The 22,055-nt window shown below is 53.5% G+C and overlaps 1 protein-coding gene across 4 annotated transcripts in view; it reads right to left on the minus strand.

The window, feature by feature from the left end:
- The window catches only part of LOC144735690 (FERM, ARHGEF and pleckstrin domain-containing protein 1-like), a 79,570-nt gene that overhangs the window by 20,748 nt on the left and 36,767 nt on the right, over window positions 1–22,055 (minus strand). For all 4 annotated transcript variants that reach the window (XM_078618167.1, XM_078618168.1, XM_078618165.1 and 1 more), the window contains 2 exons: window positions 1,192–1,296; window positions 250–292 (listed from right to left, as the gene is read on the minus strand). In XM_078618167.1, coding sequence (XP_078474293.1) covers window positions 250–292; window positions 1,192–1,296 — 148 coding nt within the window. The remainder of the gene's footprint in view (window positions 1–249; window positions 293–1,191; window positions 1,297–22,055) is intronic.

Below are 22,055 nucleotides of genomic sequence, written 5' to 3' on the forward strand. Positions count from 1 at the left end.
CATACAAACTCCACGCAAAAAGGCATCTGGGTCGGGAATCGAGCCCAGGCGCTTCTTGCTGCGTGGCACGAGTGTTCGCGACCGAAAAGGCTTTTTACTCGCCCCTCCCCCCCCTGATTCGCGGGGGACGAGGACCTCCGCTCTGAACCGATTTTTAAACCGCGGCCGAAGACCAACAACGGAGTGCCGGAGATGCGTCACGGGGATAGCGACCAGCCCGGCAGAACCGGAGCGGATGCCCACACTCACTCTTGACTTGCTTCACGACCGTCTTCAGCGGGTCGAGCCAGACCTGCGGAGAAGCGGGAGGGGGGGCAGATAGAGACAGAGGAATTCATCCGAAGTTTGGGGGGGGGGGGGGGGGCGCTGGGGGCGGGGAAGCGCCCACACGCGCCCCGGCGATTGAAGCGGTTTCATCAGACGCCGCCGTCCACGTCGCTTCCCCACCCCGCGTCACCCCCACGCGATCCGCTATACGCACGAGTTCCATCTATTATCACATCGATGTCTAGTTGACGGGCGGAGGTTTAAACTATTTTTAACTTTTTAACTTATTTATTTTTCCAGGTAAGGGGCCGTCCATGAATGACTTCCGTTCCCGTGTGCCGGGAACGGACGGCAAGTCTCTCCGCCGGCGAGCAATCGCGAGGCCACCGTTGACGAGCCGCCGCCACCGGTCACGGCTCTACCGTGAAACCGCCGAGGGCCAGCGGATCGCTCGGGTGGTTCACGTAGCGGCCGAATGCCACCGCATCCTAACACACTGTGCCAATAAGCGAAAACAAACCCCCGTCCCCCTCCAACCCATCTGTTTGTATCCGTGTGCAATGCACGTGCGTGTCTTTGTGCGCATTTAGGCGGCAGGTCGTGGCTACGCACGTGGCTGCCTGGAATCCAAGCCCCGCGGAGGGAAGCGAGGGTCGGTGGGTCGCATGGATGTTGCTAAACTCCCCGTCCGGTGGCGTCGAGGAGGTGCCACGCTCCGGCTTGCCAGGAGAAGGTGGCGGAATGGCAAAGTGTGTATCTCGTAGCCCATGTGTGTGCCCTCCAGCCCACGTGTTCCCTATCCTACGTGTGCCATCTAGCCGACGTGTGTGTATCGTAGCCAATGCGTGTGTGTACATTATCCCATGTGCGACTGACAGCGCAGCCCGTGCGCGTACGAATCCGAGCCCGTGCGAGCGTACTCACCAGGCTGCCGGTGCGGTCGACAAACTCGAGGCTGAAGTAGTCGCACTCGGAGAGGTTGAGGTGGCTGTACGTCGCGTTGAGCAGGGCCTGGCCGTTGGCTTTGCGCTGTGGGGCACAAAGACAAAGATCCTCCATATAGCCTTAACAGACTGTTGGGGCAAGTGCTGTCAGCGAGCGCCTATGAAAGGCAATACGGCGCACGAGGGGGTGGGTGGCCAGCACCATGCCCGGCCGCCTTTGTCTCCCCAGTGGCGATGTTTACACACCACAGGTACTCATTTGAGGCTGAGTCGACCTAGGGAAGGCCCAGAACCGGTTCACTGGAGCACACACATGCCGGACTCAGCCGTGAGAGCCACACTCAATTGCCTTCATCATTTCTGCGAAACCAGGCAAAGCACCCCACAGGCCCCGAACAACTTGCGCAGAGCAACAGCGCCAAAGTCTGCCGCGTAGAGTTTCACGGTCGGCCCTGTGGAGAACTCTGACGACGCATATCTCTCGCGATGCCCAAATCACCCTGCCAGGCAACACACGGCACAACCCCAACACGTGACGGAGAGCCGGACGACAAAGTAGTTGTCAGCCTCCTCTGTCGACGGCCAGATCAAGAGGCCTTCCCCACGCCATGTTGGCCACGCTGGCGGGCGCGTGTCGGAGAAGTGGACAGCTTTGGATATCGCTCGCCACCAACGTCAGCCGTGGAGAGGGAATCAAACGCAGGTTGCCGGGGTTTATAGCGCAGCCAGTGCGCTAACCACTGCGCCACCGTTCAATCACCCCCCAACCACCACCTCCAATTAAATGGGAGGCAAATTGGATTGCGGCAATCTTTCCATGCCCGAGGAGCAATTTCCCATTAAAAATAAACCTTTCAGAGGAAAATGCATGAATCACATAGCTCCCATGAGCTCTCATAAACGCACACACACGCACGTGTGTGTCTGCCAATGGAAACTTGCCAACGCAACCGATTTAAACGACAAAAAGGTAAAGGTGCAGCCCTGCGATTGCTCGCTCACGATACTGCTGGCGGAAGGGCCTCGACGAGAAGGAGCTCTAGAGAGGGTGTTTGGCCTATTCTGCCGCCTGCTGATTTTGAAACTACGGCGGAGGGGTATAAATATCGGCAGCCTCCCGCTTCCATCAGTCCGGCTGGGAGCTATGCAGACGCACAGCGCCCTCCCGCACCGATGCCTGTGGGCAAACAGATGCTTGCGCACAGCCACGCACACACTGACATAACCACCCTTCACTCACAACCACCAAGCACAACTTAGACTCAGCAAAACCACCTTCCAAGGTGGTAAATCTGTTAACCACACTCTCAGCACAACTGCCCTTCCAGATGGTGGACCCATTCACTGCCCTACCAAGTGGTGGACCCATTCACTGCCCTCGCAAGCGGTGGACCCATTCACTGCCCTACCAAGTGGTGGACCCATTCACTGCCCTCGCAAGCGGTGGACCCATTCACTGCCCTACCATGCGGTGGACCCATTCACTGCCCTAACAAGTGGTGGACCCATTCACTGCTCTCCCAAATGGTGGACCCATTCACTGCCCTCCCAAGTGGTGGACCCATTCACTGCCCTCCCAAGTGGTGGACCCATTCACTGCCCTCGCAAGCGGTGGACCCATTCACTGCCCTACCATGCGGTGGACCCATTCACTGCCCTAACAAGTGGTGGACCCATTCACTGCTCTCCCAAATGGTGGACCCATTCACTGCCCTCCCAAGTGGTGGACCCATTCACTGCCCTCCCAAGTGGTGGACCCATTCACTGCCCTCCCAAGCGGTAGTCCCATTCACTGCCCTCCCAAGTGGTGGACCCATTCACTGCCCTCCAAAGTGGTGGACCCATTCACTGCCCTACCAAGTGGTGGACCCATTCACTGCCCTACCAAGCGGTGGACCCATTCACTGCCCTACCAAATGGTGGACCCATTCACTGCCCCCCTACCAAGCGGTGGACCCATTCACTGCCCTCCCAAGTGGTGGACCCATTCACTGCCCCATGTGCCTGTCACGGCGCCCGCTCGCCGCTGTGCGGGAGAGCTGTCGGGAGGCCGTAGCAGGAAACCCCTCGGCCACCCACGGTCCGCAAAATCGAACCGCGCCCAACGTGGCGGCGGCGGCCGCACCCGGCCGCAGGGAGGCCCTGACCCCCGGCGGACTCGATCGGCGCCACCCACGGCAACCCTGACCCGGGACGGGCAGCGCAGAAGCCAAAGTTACAATGACCGAACAATAAACAATTTCCATTTACACGGCGTCGAAATGCGACCGCGTGTGCTGTCTTGTCGTCGCAGGAAACGCGACGCATTAAAAAGAGGTGATGGAACCCCATCAGCGGCAAACTATTGGAGCAGATCCAATAGTAGAGAAATGCCCAGGCATTGCCTCGCCGAGTCTCGCGACTCTTTTCGGGAGGGTCCTGCCAAGTTTTCTCAGAAGGGGCCGATGATTGCTGCGTATATTCCAAAGGAGCAATTTGCGAGTATTTATTTTTTCTTTAAAATTTGTCGAATTAAGATGAAATACGCGCACGGAAGACGACACGACGGGATAATCGGTCGGAACGTGTTGATGTTGTCCACGGCAGATGTTGCTGTGCGCATGCAAACCAGCAGAGGGCGTGCAAAGCATTGTGGGTCTACCCATGATGCCTTGCCACGGAGACATTCCGTTTAATCATCGTCACGAGAAACTCGACAAATCCACTTCGCGGTCAAGTCTGATGGTGATTGAACAGAGTCGATCTGGGTCAGCAGACCATACGACAAAAAATATATTCCCCACACCGCATTCACCGTTGCCTCTGGCTCTGGATACGAACCGCGGTATTCCATTGACCAACAACAAACACAATCGGTGGTAAATCAAGCCCTGGGTACGGGGGACAATCTGTACGCAAGTCTGCGTTTGGCTACTCGAGTGCTGAGCGCTTCCACGGAGAGCGTAACACGGACCTTGCAGTCAAGGTGGCTTTTTTTGTTAATCGGCGCTTAACGATTGCTGCGAGGCTCTCCGTCGCTCCCTGGAGAAGCGGCGTTAAAATTGAGCTCCACAAAGCAGTGAAGCGGCCGCCGGCGATTTACGTGCGGTGCGGTGGTGGTGGCAAAGCCACCACGCGAGGCACAGAACGCATCTCGCTCCCCCCACCCCACGGCCGATATTTAATCCACGCAGAAACGATCAAGGATTAATAATAACATTAACGCGTTTAAGCAAACAGATAGTCCGCCGCCGGACTATCTCACTCATTTGAAGGCCAATGTAGACAAATTATTGAGGCTTCAACCCACTCCCCCGTACGCAAGCTACGCATTTAAGTTACCCCCCTCCTCCACGCGTGCGTACTCAATGGATGGCCACCAAGTGCCACGCTTTCCTGAGCCTCTCTTGGGACCTTGAAGGAATTTGCAGAGCGCCTTAAGCAAGACGCGTTGCACAGAATTCACGACGGCACATCATGGATGCAATGGTGGAGAGAGGAAGCGATGGGGGGTGGGAGGAGGAACCTGTGATTATACGTGAATTCGGTGAAAGTGAAATTGATGGCAGTAAATGCTGATGAATGGATTGAATGAATGGGGGGTCAATGAGTGAAAGCCGCGTAATACGAAGAGGGGTGAAAGTAAATTCAGATGTTATCATCAGCCAACGAATGAGCGTTTAAACTTGCGGGAGGAAGCGGCTGGAGTGAGAGAGGCAAGCCAGGCGCGCGTGCGAGTTGAGAACCGAGCGTTTCATATCGGAGCGGGGGGGGACCTTTGATTCTGAGATAATCGCGGATCACAAAGATCTCTCTCTGTCTGCGTCTCCGTCAGTCTCCACGGAAGTCTCTGACCCGGGAGCACTTTGAGAACAAAGGAGGCGGGAATTTTCATCTCGAGGTCCGAGCTCGATCTCGCAAACGCTGCGATCCCCACACGGACCCGCTTTGTGTGCGCGTCGGTGGGTTTTTTTCTTTCGATTTTTGTGTCTATTAAATCGTTCATGAAAGCGCGCTTCAGAGGAGGGACTTCAAAACGAGCTGACTGAGACAGAGGGCAAATGAGGGGGGGGGAGCTGAGGGGGGTGAGCTAAGGGGGGGCTGAGAGGGGGCAGGGTGAGGCGACCACGTTGAGAGCACGGAGCGAGGCTCGCACACGAAACCTCCGCCACACAAGACTCCCCCCCGGACGCTGCCACCACCACGGCGCTCACGCAGTGAGCGGTGGCGAGCGGTGGTGAGTGGTAGTGAGTGGTGGTGAGTGTGGTGAATATTAGTGAGTGGTGGTGAATGGTGAGTGTGGTGAATATTAGTGAGTGGTGGTGAATGGTGGTGAGTGGTGGTGAGCGGTGGTGAATGTTAGTGAGTGGTAGTGAGTGTGGTGTATGGTGGTGAGTGTGATTAATAGTGGTGAGTGGTGGTAGTGAGTGTGGTGAGTGGTGGTGAGTGTGGTGAATGGTAGTGAGTGGTAGTGAGTAGTGGTGAGTTGTAGTGAGTGGTGGTGAGTGTGGTGAATGGTAGTGAGTGGTGGTGAGTGTGGTGAATGGTGGTGAGTGTGGTGAATGGTAGTGAGTGGTATTGAGTGTGATGAATTTAAGTGAGTGGTAGTGAGTGGTGGTGAATGATGGTGAGTGTGGTGATTGTGGTGAATGGTAGTGAGTGGTGGCATGTGGTGGGGAATGTGAAGAATCAGAATATTTTTAAAACTGGAGGAATCCGATGAACTTTACGTCACCTTTTGACAGATGTCCAGAGGGAGTTAGAGATCACAGGCCCTGTAACACCTGCGATTCATGGACAGAGAAAATTGGCCGATGTGGTTGGGGGCGGTTTTTCAAAAGTAGGGGTCAGAGAGAGAGAAAGTAGCAGAGAGTGGCGAGTGTGAGAAGAGCGTGGCTTTATCAGCGAGATGCCAGTGGAGGCATCCAGAGATCGGAAGAGAGCGGGGGAAGGTGAGAACTGCCTGTGGGGGAGTTGAGCGAGCAAACGGAGCCAAGGAGTGGGAGGTGTGAGAGAGTAAAGCGTGGCTCGAGAGAGCTGAGAGAGGAGGGGGCGAGAGATCAAAACACAGCAGGGTTTGGGTCCCATCCCATCCGTGGGCAGGGGGAGGATCAAATGGCCTGGTCACTTGGGCTCCGTCCAACGTATGAGAGAACTTCAAACGGCTCCGCAGGGCCATGAAAATTAGCTGCTCTCCGCACGACCGTATCCTGCACGACGCCTGGCAGGGAACACCACGGGAAAGTCTGAATTAAAGAGAGAGGGGAGAGGGGGGGCTCGCTTATCTGATCCTCACACTTCCTTCCCAAACATAATCCTCGCAGAGAGCGGCAGACACAGAGAAAATATACGAACTTTAATAAGCCGCCTGAACCCCCCCCCCCCCCCCCACGTAATCTGTTCACGGAACCAAAGCAGCGGAGTGACCTGTGGCTTAATGAAACCGCCTTGCGCGGAGAGACGCGGCTAGAAAGCCGAAACGCGACAACGCACGCGGCAGGAGAATGGCAACGGCGCGGCCGTGCAATGCCTCGCTCGCTCCACTGCCATTGGAACGGCCTCCCCACACTAAAGAGAGTCCCCAGCTCCGTGGGTATTTCTGGCCAACTCTTCCACGCTTGCGACACTTCTCAGAGGAGGTGGGCGTACCCACACTTTAACCCCACACCACCGCAGGCCGCCTGCTGCTGATCGACTGCCTGCGTCCCGAGCCCATTCGGCAAAGCGAGGGTCGGGGGGAAGGCGTCTTGCCACTTCGGTGGGCGCGTGAGAAAGACCAAACCTGTCCCAACTTCATTGGCGCCACGTCCAAGTTTGGCGTGCAGTCCTACTTTCTGGAGCATCTCGTAATCCAGAGATTGCAGCATGAACACAGCACGTGCATACCTATCCAGGCATTGCGGCGGGGGGGTGTAAATAAAAAAAAATTACATTTAAAATAACAATGGATGCGTGGCTGTATAAAAGTGTTTATTTTGATAGGGATCGGTTCGTAGCATTTGCACAGCTTGGCACTTTTGATAGTTCCGCTGAAGAGATAATGAAGAGATAATGCCCTTCAAGTCGTCACCGTGAAGCCCGCACCGCCAGCACTGCCAACGGCGTGTCCCGTCACACCCACGTGGCCCGGACCAACAACGCGCGCGTGGAACTCAGCCGCCGTCACACCGTGTGACCTTGCAGTGTGCGTCATGTCACACGGCTCAGGAGCCTCGTGAGCCAGCGAGCTGCCCCGCACGCGACGTCACCTGCCGACGATCGGTCCGCACGAAACCCAACGCGAGTTGTGACGCGAATCCGCGCGCTCTACGTTTGAATGTCGAGCTTCTTTTGCACCGTGCTCATTGGAGGTGCGGGGGAAGGATAACAAACTAAACAACAACAACGAGCGGTGGTCGCGTTGACCAACGACGTCAACTCTTTCGCCACTCGGACCGTCCGGTGCGTCGCACGGGACTTGGCGCAGCGGCTGTCGCTAGAGCAGTCCCAGCGACGTGGATCGCCCGGCGCAACGATTCCCCCCTCTGGGTGGGGGGGTCTGTCATCCGGACGCATTCCGCGACGCTCGCGCCGACGCCGGCACTGCGGCTGCGGCAGCGGTGACGGTGGTGGCGGTGGGACGCGGGCGGGGAGATTCTCCCCGCGCGGCGAAGCGTGCCGGACTGCGCACCGCCCCACGCCGTCACCTCCACTGCAGGGTGGCATTCCGCGCGAGGTCGCCTCAAAGTCTCGGGAGCGTCATTAGGCGGGGGAAGGGGGCGGCGTTGTTGCAGCCGACGGCGTGTTCCCGCGCTGCCGCGGCAAAGGCCCCGCCACGTGCGGCTTTGGCTGCAAGGCTCGGGTCGCTGGTGGGATGCTGCGCGCTGCGCTCGGCGGGCTGTGTGCGACGACCGTGGTTACCGCACGTGCCAAATACACGAATACGCGCCACGTACACGTTAGCTTGACACGATACCATCGTCAACATTGTTTGTCTGCCGAGATTCAACTCCATCCATCATCACCATCCTAGATTCACCGTCGCAGGAATGAAGATTTGGCTTGGATATAGGATTGCGCAACCGGGCAGCACGCTTGCAGAATCAATCCGTGGTGTCATGTTCCACGATCTTTAGATTACAAGGCAGATGTAGTCGTTACATAATAAGTCATTTCAGCAGGTGTGCATACAGTGTTGCTGAGATAAACTAAAGATGTGGGTTGGCAGTGACGATGCATGCACGATGGGGTCTGATCTGTGTGTGTGGGATGTAGAGGCTGTCGTGTCGTGGTTCGTAAGCTTGCACTACGACCCCGGCGATCCGAATTCAATTCCCGCTCGCATCCGACATCGGTCACAAATATCCGAAACAGTTTCATAGCGCAGTGCGCTAACCAGTGCACCGCCTCTCCCTGCGAAGACCGCACAGACACGCCTACTGCACACACTGCCCCTGCCCGCCACAAACCCCGACGGAGTGTCAAACAAATGGCTTAACACACACGCACGCTCACAGCCCCGTCTAAAAGCCACACCTCGCAACCTGCCCGTCCACATCTCGGGCACAAACACACACAGCGTGAACCGACATCACATCATCCGGAATCTGGAATATGAAACAACAGCAAAGGTTCCGTGGGCAGCTACGGACACATTGCCGCAAGCGCTGCGAGCGAGTAACAGCTCAGAATTGGAATGTTTATTTGAACTGCAGGAGGAGGAATCAGATGAGCTATGAAGCTCTTTGTCACAGATGTCCAGTCAGGGCGGGTCAGCAACAACAAAACGCTACGAAGGCCGGCACGGCGAACGAGCGGAATCTTGCAGCCAGCAGCACCAAGGCTGGCCAACTTCGTCTCGCCCAATGCTTTACGTGTTCCCACACACACACACCGACCGTGCCAGGTACCGACGCAAGGCCCTTCCAGCCGCACGACGGAGCAGCTTCTCTGCAGAGGCTCGTACTCGCTCGACAACACGGGAAGAAGCGAGGGGCGACCCGCGTAAGACGGAAAGGAAAACTAAAATAACTGCATAAAACACAAACGAGGATTTGAGCCGGGAATGCAGAGACGGTGCAGTGGAACGCGCCGCGTCGCGTTCGACCGTTCAGCACCTCCGTCGATTCCCGTGAGACGGCGCCAGCTAGGGTTGCCACCCATCCCCGCGTTCCCAGGTTCGTCCTCTTTTTTGAGGGAGCTGTTCCCTGGGAAATATCGAAGTCTTCCCGGGCAATCGGCGGTCGGCGCATTCACGTGCAGTTCTCCCGACAAGGTTTGTTTGTCCCTCCTCCCCAAGGCACGTGTCGAGCCTGTGACGCTGGTCCTCGTCTGCAGTCGAGCACTTTGGAGGTGGGGGTTGGTGGATCATGCAGGGATCATCGTGCGCTTCGGACACACGTCTGCAGGACTGGGTGTTGGTCTATAGGTGGGAGTACAACAGCAAGTAGGATGCTGACCAGCATTTTTTTCTTTTTTTGCCGAAATGAATTACAATTGTGCTCTAAGCATCTACGACATAAGACGAATACGCTTCAATTGGGAGCTCTGCAGCGAGCGGTGCATCACCCCGTGTCAGAGAATGATAAAGTCCCCAAACTACTTCTGACGTCACTTAAAAATCGACCTATTTAATTTTTCTGTGAAGAAATGGAATGAAATTATTTTCTCTTTTACCCACGATGCTTATTTGCAATTTATCCACGGTTCTCCAAGGCAACGGGTGTGATGTTTTTTTCGCACAGTATCCCTTTTTACATATTTCATATGGAGCGCTCTAGCCAATACACACGTGTAAATCCAACAACGTTTGTTAACAAGCATGGCTCTGCTGATGAGACCCAAGTCAAAACCAGTCCAGAGTTTATTTGCTTAAACAAATGCTACGAGATAACATTGCTGTGGAAAGCCAGTAAGCTGATGGGAGTAGAATGTGTTTTTTGTCTTTAACGTGCGGACAGGGAGAATGGAGTTCTGATTATATTCCTTCTTACTCGGTATTGACACATACAGACTTATGCTGGCCGAGTCCTTTTAGGCCACGTTTTATTTTACGGTGCCACTTTGCGTGTTTAGCCGTTTCCTCGCGACAAATCGTTTGCTCGGCAGGCGGCTGGAGAAGGAGGATTCTGCTCACGCCTACCGACGGAGCCTCCGCACTCCAGGAGGTCACGCTGATAAACACCTCATCGCAGGCGGCCCCCGTTGGTTCGGGACAGGGCCCTGAACTGGCACTGCTGAGAACTTGGGATTGAACCCAGGTTGCAGCCACTTTGTACCACCTAACTAGGCCCTCAAGTGTAGCGAGTTGATGGGTCCGAGATCAGAAAAAAACGTGATATTAAAGTTTGATTTTTCAAACTTGATTTGGAGCTTTCGTGACTGCAGGAATTACTATTTGGTTCTTTCGGTAAAGTCACGTAGAAAGAAAATTAAATAATAGAGTACGACGTTTCGATTGCAACACAAGCAATCATCATCAGCTACGAATGAAAGAGAAAACAAACCTAGTAAACTTAGAAATATAATGCATATATCACTTAAAATCGGGCTAAATTGCAGCTGTGAAAATGTCTTTGATTTACATGCCAAGAACACTCTTTGCAGGGGACACGAAAAATTTTACCTCCGGTGTGGGTTAAAACTAAAACTATTTTGCAGTCCTCAAAACTATATCGGCTTTTCCGGACCAATTGGGCAACTCATGGCCCTCATCATGACCTCGCGAGCCACTCGCCAACAAAAATCAACAAGCGATTCGCGTGGGGGTGTCACAAAGCGCGACGAACGCCCCACGCGAACTGGAGCCGCACGACGGGGGGGTACGGCCCCACCGGTCTGCGTGCCCCCCCCCCCCCCCCCGCTTGAGAGGAGCCCTCCGCCTACCCAAACCGAAAACCAAAAGCGTCGCCGTAGCCGACCTGCTGTCGCGTAATCACGAGAAGCCACGCGGTGCCAGGGCCACCGAGCGAGTCTGGCTCACAGACTGGGCCACACCACCGCCCCCAACCCACCTTATTGTGTTTTTTTTTATTATCCTACGCCCCCACAACGGCCGCGCGAAGCGGCAGAATTGTATAATTGTATTACCGCACACGTAACCGGATTTTAAACGCGTGTGTGGCGGTGTGACTAGACGCGTGTGTGCGCACGCACGCACACAACAACAACCGCCATTCGCCACTAAGTGGTAGGGACGTTACCACGACGCTTGTGCCAGGCTATGTGCACGTTGAGGCCACGTGAAGTGTCGAACGCCCGCTGGCAGGAGGTCACGGGTCAGACCCAGGTGCCATGGGTCGACTGACTGAGATGAATAATGTTACGTATGCACGCACGCACGCACGCACGCGCACATACATACATACATAACATCAAGAGCAAACGTTCCCCAAAGGGAAAGGTTGTTTCAGTGTCAGAAGCCCACTGGGTCACCTGTGGCAGTCGTCTAAATGCAAATCTCTCCTTTGCGTTACCGCAGGGATAAGGAATGCAGATGTCGAGGACACTCACAAATGCGCGCGAGAGCGCACACACACAAGCACACACGCACGTCAACATAAAACAAGGGTTCCCTATATAGTAGGGGCACAGCCACTGGGTGTCGTGGGCGTCTGGACGCCCACAGTGATTCTGCATCAGGGAGATTCGGCATCAGGGAGATGCTGTGCCGGGGAGATTCTGTACTACGGACATTCGGTATCAAGGAGATGCTGTACCAGGCAGATTCTCTACCAGGGAGATTCTGTATCAAGGAGACACTGTATTACGGAGCAGACATACAGAGGTCATCGCAGGAGCTGAAACACCAAGGCATGGGCAGCACAGCAAAAAAACCCTGACACAGCCGGGACAAATGAGAACAGCAGGGAACACGCACGGCAAACAGCGAGTGCAGCAGAACCCACATCCCCAGCCGGGCAGAGGAGGCGCACAGCGCTGCCAGCACACGGCGGAGCAAGCACAGCGAAGAGCTCGCGTTGCCACCTCCGAGTGCCAAAAACCGGGACATATCGTGGGCTTTTAAATCTAGAATGAAAATAAAATAAAAATTTACTGTTTTTTGTATTTTCTTTGTTGTCCTTCCCCCGCACCTTCAATTGGCGTGATTGGCTACGTGCGGTGTGAAAGGAGTTCAACATACATAGACTCACACAGAAGCCCACAGACTCACACAGAGACCCATAGACTCACACAGAGACCCATAGACTCATACAGAGACCCATAGACTCACACAGAGACCAATAGACTCACACAGAGACCTATAGACTCACACACAGACCCATAGACTCACACAGTGACCTATAGATTCACAGAGACCCATAGACTCACACAGAAGCCCACAGACTCGCACAGAGACCCATAGACCCACACGGAGACCCATATACTCACACAGTGACCTATAGATTCACACAGAGGCCCATAGACTCACACAGAGACCCACAGACTCACACAGAGACCCATAGACTCACACAGTGACCTAAAGATTCACTGAGACCCATAGACTCACACAGAGGCCCATAGACTCACACAGAGACCCATAGACTCACACAGAGAACCACACAGAGACACAGGCTCACACAGAGACACAGACTCACACGGAGACCCATAGTTTGTCGTCCTTCCCCCGCACCTCCGATGAGCACGGCTGGCTACGTGCGGTGGTGCCAAGAAGTTCAACATGCACACATACGGCAGAAGAATACCTCAGGATCGGAAGAGGGGAGAACCACACGCACATGAGCATTGCCTTGAGTGGTGTTGTAACGCGTAGCATTACGCAACCGACAATAACCGGGACTGTTAATGACCCGGGAAGACTTGAAGAGCTTCCCCAGGACAAGTGGAAAATCACCGCACGCACGGCGGTGGGGCGATGTCCCCTGGCCGCTTCGCAGCATCACGCCTACAACACCTGGCAAGCCCCGGGAAGCCTACGCGAGAACAAAACCAGGCCTCAAAGCAGCGTAGCTTCAGAGAGCCGACGGGCTCGGGGTTTCGCAGAGCGAATCCGGGTCGGGCGTGGGCCGGGCCGGCCGGCAAGGTGGGCCGCTGCGACTGCACCACCGATGACCAAAAAAAAAACATTCAAATAATAAAAATAAAATAAAAACACGAGCGGGAGGAATTTTTCACGCGATCGCAACCCGTCACCTCACCCCCCCCCCCCGCGCACGTTCCCAAACACGCGCAACGCCGTGCTGTCTGGCTCATCAACTATTGCCGCAAAGAGAAATCCGTCTGCCTCGATGCACGGCCGGGGTGGGAGATCGTCGACCGCGCGCCTCCGAGCCGTCTGCTGTTCGAGTCGTAACGCAGAGAACGGATGGTGGTGGTGGGACTAGCTCCATTGACCCCCACTCACCCCACCCTCCGCCACTTTCAGCCAGCTCGTCACATTAATTAGTAAAGACTCCACTGCGATGAGAATATTCACGAAGGGCCTCGTGACTTTTTCAGCATCGGCCAGTTCCTTGCGGGGAGGAAACCGGAATGCTCGGAGGACTGCCACGCATATAAATGGATGCCATTAAAATCGATTGCTTTGGAAGTGGATGGAGGGGGGGGCAGGTGGCGGTACAGCAAGAAGGCCGCTGACCTTTCTTTAAATGTCTCTTTTTTTCTCTCTCTTCTCCGGGTGAATTCCAGTTCATTGCCACCTTGTGAGATGAATTACCCCAACTTCAACGAGTTTTTCGTCTGAGCCTGGATTTGTACTCGGAAGGAAAAACTGCCTGAGAAAACCACGTGATGTAGGCTGGGTCAGCTGGGTGACCAGCATGCTGACAGCGCGCGAGTGGATTCTTGAATCCATCTGTGCAGAGCTTTGAATGTTATCACCCCGTATGCACGGTATGCTGTCTCAAGAAACTTCGGTTTTACCCCCCCAACACGCTAAACGGTCAAAATATTCTCCTGTAGGACACTCTTTTTAAAAGTCTTTAGACTCAGTGAGGCTTTACCTACTTATTTGATTGGAATCAAATGTAACCACATAACACTGCACCGCACAAACTACACCACCACTACCACCACCAAATACACAACCACAAATACTGCTGCAGCATATAGAATGCAATCACACAACACCATCACCGCCACACAACAAAGACAATATGCTGTACGACAGAGTACACAGCGACACTACAGAATAGAATGCACGGCTGGGCACGACACACAACAATGCTCTACACACCACACACAACAACTACACAGCACTACACCACACACAGCAGACACACAACTACACAGCACATACCACAACACGCACCACACAGCACAAACAACTACACCGCACTGCACACACCACACAACTACACACAACTGCACACAACTACACCGCACTACACTCTATCCCAGCAGCTGCTGGAATGATTTGCTATGGGTGTCATCACGGCCAGCAAGCAACACTGCACTGTCCACTGGGCCTCTGCACCCCCCCCCACAACTCACGCGCACGGAGTTTGGTGCATCGGCACGGAGTCGAACCGTTCGCGGAGGTGGAACGAAACGTGGGGGAATGGATGAACACTCGTGCACGGGCTCGCGATGCGTGCATCGAATTCGCGTGAGAATCGATGTTTTGGCCAAAATCACCCTGAACGCGCTGCAATCTGGACGAATTCCATGGGTTGGTTAAAGTTTGCGGCATCGCGACCCATTGGCTAGATTTGCTTCATGCGTGTCTCCCCATTTCATGGACTCGTTCTTATCACGCCACAGCGCCCCGTATCTCACAGATGACGACAATGAAATGACTCGCGCGCGCCCGCTCGTGCCTTCAAGCAATCTCGCAGCACCTCGCACTGTGGGTCTCACCACCTGGGGGCTGCTCCCGAACGGGGCGTGCACGCGCACGGGGTCACGCGCACGTCGACGGGGATTGCGAAGCGTTGGAGTGCGCAGAGCGTGAAGTCGTGGCCACTCAACACCCAGGGCGGGTCCCACCACCACCAAAAGGTCCGCGTGTCGCAGCTCCCCCTGGGTTGTGGTTAAGCTGCTGCTGCTGCCAACTGACACAGTGGGGCCCTCTGTGTAGCTCTTTGAGCCTTTGGCACGCTGGCTGATCACACGTCACCCAAGAGCTTTCACAACGTCCGGGATGAAATCCAGTGAGAGAGACCCAACCCTACTCACCCCTCTCTACTCACCACTCACCCCTCTCTCCTCACCACTCACCTCTCTCTCCTCACCACTCACCCCTCTCTCCTCACCACTCACCCCTCTCTCCTCACCACTCACCACTCACCCCTCTCCTCACCACTCACCCCTCTCCTCACCACTCACCCCTCTCCTCACCACTCACCCCTCTCCTCACCACTCACCCCTCTCCTCACCACTCACCCCTCTCCTCACCACTCACCCCTCTCCTCACCACTCACCCCTCTCTACTCACCCCTCTCCTCACCACTCACCCCTCTCCTCACCACTCACCCCTCCCTCTTCACCCCTCTCCTCTCTCCTCACCCCTCCTCACCACTCACCCCTCTCCTCACCACTCACCCCTCTCCTCCCTCACCCCTTTCCTCACCACTCACCCCTCTCCTCACCACTCACCCCTCTCCTCACCACTCACCCCTCTCCTCAACCCTCACCCCACTCCTCACCACTCACCCCTCCCCTCACCACTCACCCCTCTCCTCACCACTCACCCCACTCCTCACCACTCACCCCTCTCCTCACCCCTCACCACTCGCCCCTCTCCTCACCACTCACCCCTCTCCTCCCCACTCACCCCTCTCCTCACCCCTCTCCTCACTCACCCCTCACCACCCTCCTCACCCCTCTCCTCCCTCCTCACCCCATCTAATGTAACATGTATTTTTCGCGCACCACTCTGAGACCGTTAACTCACTACACATTCTACGCCGCTTTAAACGGGGGCGGCTGAAACGCAAAATGGAACACATGATATGTGTGGTGCCAGCTCACCTGTAAACCCTTGAAATTTGGTTTAAATAACCCCCATGACCCATAAGCTCTTTTTCATTTTACCAGGTAAGGCCCACTGAGCTAAAGAGCTATTTTCAGAAGCAACCTTGGCCACAAATGATCACTCAACGAAGTGGCTTATCACGTGGAAATTTAAAACGGCTACATAATCTAAACGCACGTTGATTCTAAGTGTGGAGGGAAAACCGAGGGACGCAGAGAAAAATCCACCCTATCAAGCACAGAACATGCAATCTCCAAATATAGAGCAGTCGTCAGGGTCGGGATCGAACCCACGACCTCCTGTATACCAGGCGAAGTAGTCAACATCTCAACTCTTTTTTTTCTCCTAGCTTACTTTTACGTGCTAATTTCTCACATTAACATCATGCTAATCCCTCACATTAACATAGCCACTTCCGTGCCCTCGTTAAGGAGGCCGCTCTCCTATCTTACAGTTACATGCTAATTTCTCACATTAACATCACTAGCCCCGGCAACTTCTTTACAACCCTTGAGCTACACCCATTTCCAACCTTTTAAAACAGTCTATCTCAGCAGCAGACCATGCTTTCCCACCTGATGATGGACGCTTGTGTTGCGCCCGAAACGTCGTGAGAATTTTATTATGTTTTATTTTTATTATTGTATTATTATCCTGCTACGTGACTTTACCTAAAGATCCAAGAAAATACATCTCAACACTGTGGCGCACACGACCGGCTCAACGCAAGACCATTTCTTGCCGAATCATGTCTCACAAACACTCCGCATGCAATATTCCCTTCTGGACGCCTTGCATTGCGTCTCCTCTCTTGCCACGAAATTCCCAGCATCCATCTCGAGACGCCAGCGAGCAACTTCCCTTCGAGCTGTTTGGTTTCACACTCGGGCTGACGATCTCTCTCTCTCTCCTCTTCCAAAGCGGTTTCCATTGCCCAGTAAACACCTTGCCCCGCTAAAGCAATGCACCTCTTGGCCTCCTCCTCACGGCCACCTGCATTGTGGACCTTCACTGCCAAAATCTAAACCAGGGTGAATGGCGGTCACTTTAATGCGCTGTTGGAGTGAATGGCCATCGATTGAGACAAACACAAATTTTACGGCTTTCCAAATGTTCACTTCCTTGCAGCGCCATCCACTCATCCCGTCATTGCCACCGCCGTCTGCCCGTGGGAGCGTCAGGAGACACGAGCTCGCTGCTTGAGCATTCGCTCGTTTACAGCTCCGTGCTCATCAGCGAGACGGACAGACGGACTGGACGGACGCATTCTTCGCGTGCCACGGTCGCTCCGCCACGCTCGCTAATGGGGGAAAGCTCCTCTCTTGCCGTCCGTCAGTTCAACAACAAAACTGGCCATAAATCCCGCGGGCGTTGTAAACGTGTTTGTCATCGCTGCAGGAGTCACCGCGGGGCACAGACTCTTCAAATAGCTTCCTCTTTTCTTTTATTTATTTTCTTTTTTCACCCAAGTGATAGAATGTCGTGTTCAGATTGATGAGAACCCTTCGATAAAAGGGCCATCGGTTGGAACGTCGCCGAAATTGTAAAATTTATTTTCCTTTTATCATCGTCGTCGTCAAATGCCAAAGGCGTAAAAAGGCCCCTTTGTGCCAACCGGAGTGTCCTCCGCCACATCCCCGCCGCGTTGCAGGAGGAGGCCTCCTGCAGGGCTGGGCCCGCGTCAACGGCCGATCTGACGGCCGACCGGCAGGCGCCGTGACGGAGATGGCCAAGGTCTCGGTGTGGGCGAGGCGGCGTGGGGTCCGTGTCATTCGATATTTTGCACGTAGTTCAGTCGAATTTAATTGAAGGTGGAGGGGTTACCAGCTGCTCCTCGCAACCGTCCAGAGCCCCCATTTGGTCCGCTGCGGTGGCTACAAGCTCCATGAAGGGGCATCGCCGATTTTGGAGTTGGCCTTCCCTCCATGGCAGTGATCACATCCACCACGGTGTTACCGTCCGGCACCTCCGAGGAGGTACGGGGATGTTTTGTGCCCAGTCATCTCAGTCAGTCAACCCATGGCACCTGAGTCTGTCCCGTGACCTCCTGACAAAGGGCGATTGGCGGTTGTTGGTGTCCGTGTGGACGTCTGCCTTAGTGTCAGGGGGTGGTAGAAGTGGAGCAGCCCGAGTTCCATTCCTGCTCACGGCCAACACCAAGTGACGATTATAATTATCTGAACCAGTCCTGGGCCTCTCCTAAAAGGTCGACTCAGCCTCAAATGAATACCTGGTGCGGCGTGTAAATCATAAGCACTGGAGAGACAAAGGCGGCTGGGCGTGGTGCTGGCCACGAGGGGTGTGACGTGCTGGCTAACAGCACTTGCCCCTACAGTCTGGTCTTTGTGTGGTGACTATGTTCATGTCTGTCAATTGCAGCATATTGTGGGTAATACTTTTAAATTTCTAAATCTTTACCCAGAAAACCCTCACTGAATAACGTTTACTCTTTTTAAGGAAATTCTTCCTTAAGATGACTGAACGACAACTTGATGAATCTTGTCTGCGAGACAGAGATGTGTCTATTTATAAATGAGAAACGGTTTTGTCTGTCAGACGCTGAAGGCTGTTTTCTGTCAACGACACGCCACCTCGCCGCCCTGCTGTCGGGATGCATCGCTTCAGGTCGCTATTTTTGTGGCTATTACTTTGTAGTTGTGTAAGGATCTCCACGATATCATTGTTCACAATAGGATGCAACATCAATTTTCGCGACGTGCTGATAATGAACCAATTAACGCTTAACCACAATCACAGTAATGTTAAAACTTGACATTGATAACGAACACAAAACACATTAATATGATTAAGTAAAGTATATTTTTACCAACTGCTAAATAGATTCACCTGATTACAACTAACCTCACCTGCCAATCACAACCAATCACCGGCCATCAATGCTGATCATTATTAAACCGTCTCACCCACACGGCTGTCCTGCGTTTAGATAACACTGGTCAACACACTTTTTCTGGCATAAGGTATTCCAACGGTGTTACGGTAATTTTTGGGTGCTGATTCCAAAATCTGGCATCAGTTTTTGTCTATCACATCAGGTTTTTGAGATATCAAATATTGCATTTTCAATAAAAACTGCAGAAGAAAAATGTTAAATAGATGTGGATATCTACATAAAATGATATTATAAACACACTATCCTAAAAATACAGCAACATATTTTAACACTAAAGCAGTCACTGACTCGCAACAACTTGCAATCATAAGTGACAGAGTTAATTTTGGGTAAAATCAATGAAAATGGGGTATACCGATAGCATAAAATGAGATGTGATAGAGCAAATCTGAGATCAGATTTGGAATCGGCACCCTGAAATTAGTCTAAAACAGCTGCAAAAGTCCAGGCCAGATAAAAATGTTTTTTTATTTTGACCAGTGTTATCTGTGTGCATGTTGAACTTCTTTTGCACCGTACGTAGCTAACCACGAAGGAGAAGGAACTGAACACAAAAACGGTTCGATTTCAATTTAAATGTTGATTATTTTGCTGCTATAAATGTCCACATGACAAGCAACTTCGCTGAAAAAAGCAGCTAATAGCTCGGTGGGCCTTATTTACCTGATAAGATTTTTTTTTTTATAGTTCGGTTACATGTGTGTATTTTATTAGGCGATTTTACCTTTCCTATACTTGACGCTCCTGTCGTGTCTTTGTGTATTGTTTTTAATTGTAAAGTTCTGGCCCGACGACTGGACACCTGTGAAAAAGAGCTTCACAGCTCATCGGATTCCTCCAGCATCAATAAAGATTCTGATTTTGAACTGCATGCGGTTCACCCAACATTAGCCTTGCGTGAATAGTCAAACCTTTGCGACACTACAATCTAGAACGCTCATAGCGCAAATGCTGTCGAGTTAATGCCAGAGAAAATGTACTAATTGGACGAACCCCCAGAAAATAGATCCATCATATAATTGCCATGCCATTAAATTACTCCAAAACTCTTTTGCAAGCAGGCTCATTTGCGCCGAGTGAAATGGGTTAATTTCTTGAGCAGAGCTTGAATTACGCTGGTTGTGATTGCGTACAATATTATTTTTTCTCTCCAATAAATAAAGTATATTTGAGAAATAAGACGAAGAATGATAATCCCCACGGTGTGGCGTTGTTTTAATAGACATTGCTCATGATTTCTTTGCAATTTGGCGATACAGGTACACACAGTATCACGAGTCTGTTTGCGAACTTGTTAAGATTGAACCAAGCGGCCAGTGGGCAGGCGGCATGAACGCGGAGAAATCGTATCGTATCGTCCCGAGTCGCAGAATATCGCCGTGTCGCGATAATCGCCACTCACCTTTTGCTTCCTGACAAAAGGTTTGAGAAGTGACCTGCGGTGGCGGTGGCCCTGAAATGTCTGGCTCGCGACACTGCCGATGGAACGGCCTCCACTCAGCGAACCCACCGGAGGACCGCACGTCTTTGGTCTTCTCTTCCACAGTGACCAAAAATTGTTGGAAGAGGTGGGTGGGGGGGGCCCATACCCGACACTTTACCCCACCACACACAACCTACCGCGGATCCTCTCGACTGTGGCTGCACCCATTCCTACCGCTGGCTTGGACCGAGCGGAATGGAACCCAGCGCGATGACCACCATCATCGTCATTATCATGAACACCGTGGCAGAGAACTTAACGCTCGGGAGCCGTGCACCAGACAAACGAGCACCGGCGTCTCGCGCACGGCTCACGGCGCCCACGGCTTCTCAGCGCAATCTGCGTCGGTAACGCAGCGCGACATGTGGGCACGCGTGTACCACACGGGCGCACGTGTACCACACGGCCTTCACGGCAGACGTCGCCGTGCGTGCATGCGCACTCGGGTGTTGTGCGTGTGTGCTCATGTGTGTGCTCATGTGTGTGCGTGCCCTCGTGTGTGTGTGTGCACGTGCCTTCCTGTGTGTGTATGCTCATACGCGTGCCCTCGTGTGCCCGCGTGTGTGCTCATATGCGTGCGTGCCCTCGTGTGTCCGTGTATGTGCTCATATGCGTGCGTGCCCTCGTGTGTGTGTGCACGTGCCTTCCTGTGTGCGTGTGCTCATATGCGTGCCCTCGTGTGTCTGCGTGAGTGCTCATATGCGTGCCCTCATATGCGTTCCCTCGTGTGTGTGTGCGCGTGCGTGCCCTCGTGTGTCCGCGTGTGTGCTCATATGCGTGCGTGTCATCACGTGTGCACGCGTGCGCGGATCTCAGGAGCGGCGCTCAGCTCAGCTCGCCGGTGCGGCGCTGCGTGAACGACCGTGCAATATTTAAAACTCCGCCGCTTCTTTAATGCGTTTCCACCCCCCCCGGGCCCCCCCATAAAAGTCGGCGTGCCTGGCGTGCGCCAGACTCTCCGCTCGCAACTAATCTGCTATGCAAGTGAACACTCACCAAATTCCAAGGCAGATTAAGGCCGCGCGTATCGATATGAAAGGAAAATAATTCAAGTGACTGCTTGGGCATCCGGTGGCACGCGAGACGTTTTAATTTTCGTCTTCTCCGCATTTATGAGACGTACTCGTTTCCTTTGCATTCTAAAGTTGTGTGTACGAGTGTACGTGTGTGTGTACGTGTGTGTGTGTACGAGTGTACGTGTGTACGTGTGTGTGTGTGGGGGTGCAACCGGCTTTGTATAGCTACTTTAATACTAGGCACAAATTTGGGTTAGGTCTTATTTTCCAGAGCGTCTTATAATGCGATGAACGCAGTAGTGGGGGTGGAACGTCGCTGATTATCAAACCCCAAGGTTTTGTTTGAATTGCCGACGGTTATCGATTAATATCGCTGCTTAAGTTCCCAATTCGCGCATCGACTGTCATGTGGATGAACCGATGTTTTACAATCATGTACCGTACTGTAGGTTATACGTAATCGATTCATGTCTCCCCTACAGCCACTAGAGGGGAGGGCGAATGGTCCCCGATGTCCCCACTCGTAGAAAATGCGTCC

This window comes from Lampetra planeri, chromosome 56 (genome assembly GCF_965212315.1).
Source record: "Lampetra planeri chromosome 56, kcLamPlan1.2.h2, whole genome shotgun sequence".
In the NCBI taxonomy this organism is placed as follows: domain Eukaryota; kingdom Metazoa; phylum Chordata; class Hyperoartia; order Petromyzontiformes; family Petromyzontidae; genus Lampetra; species Lampetra planeri.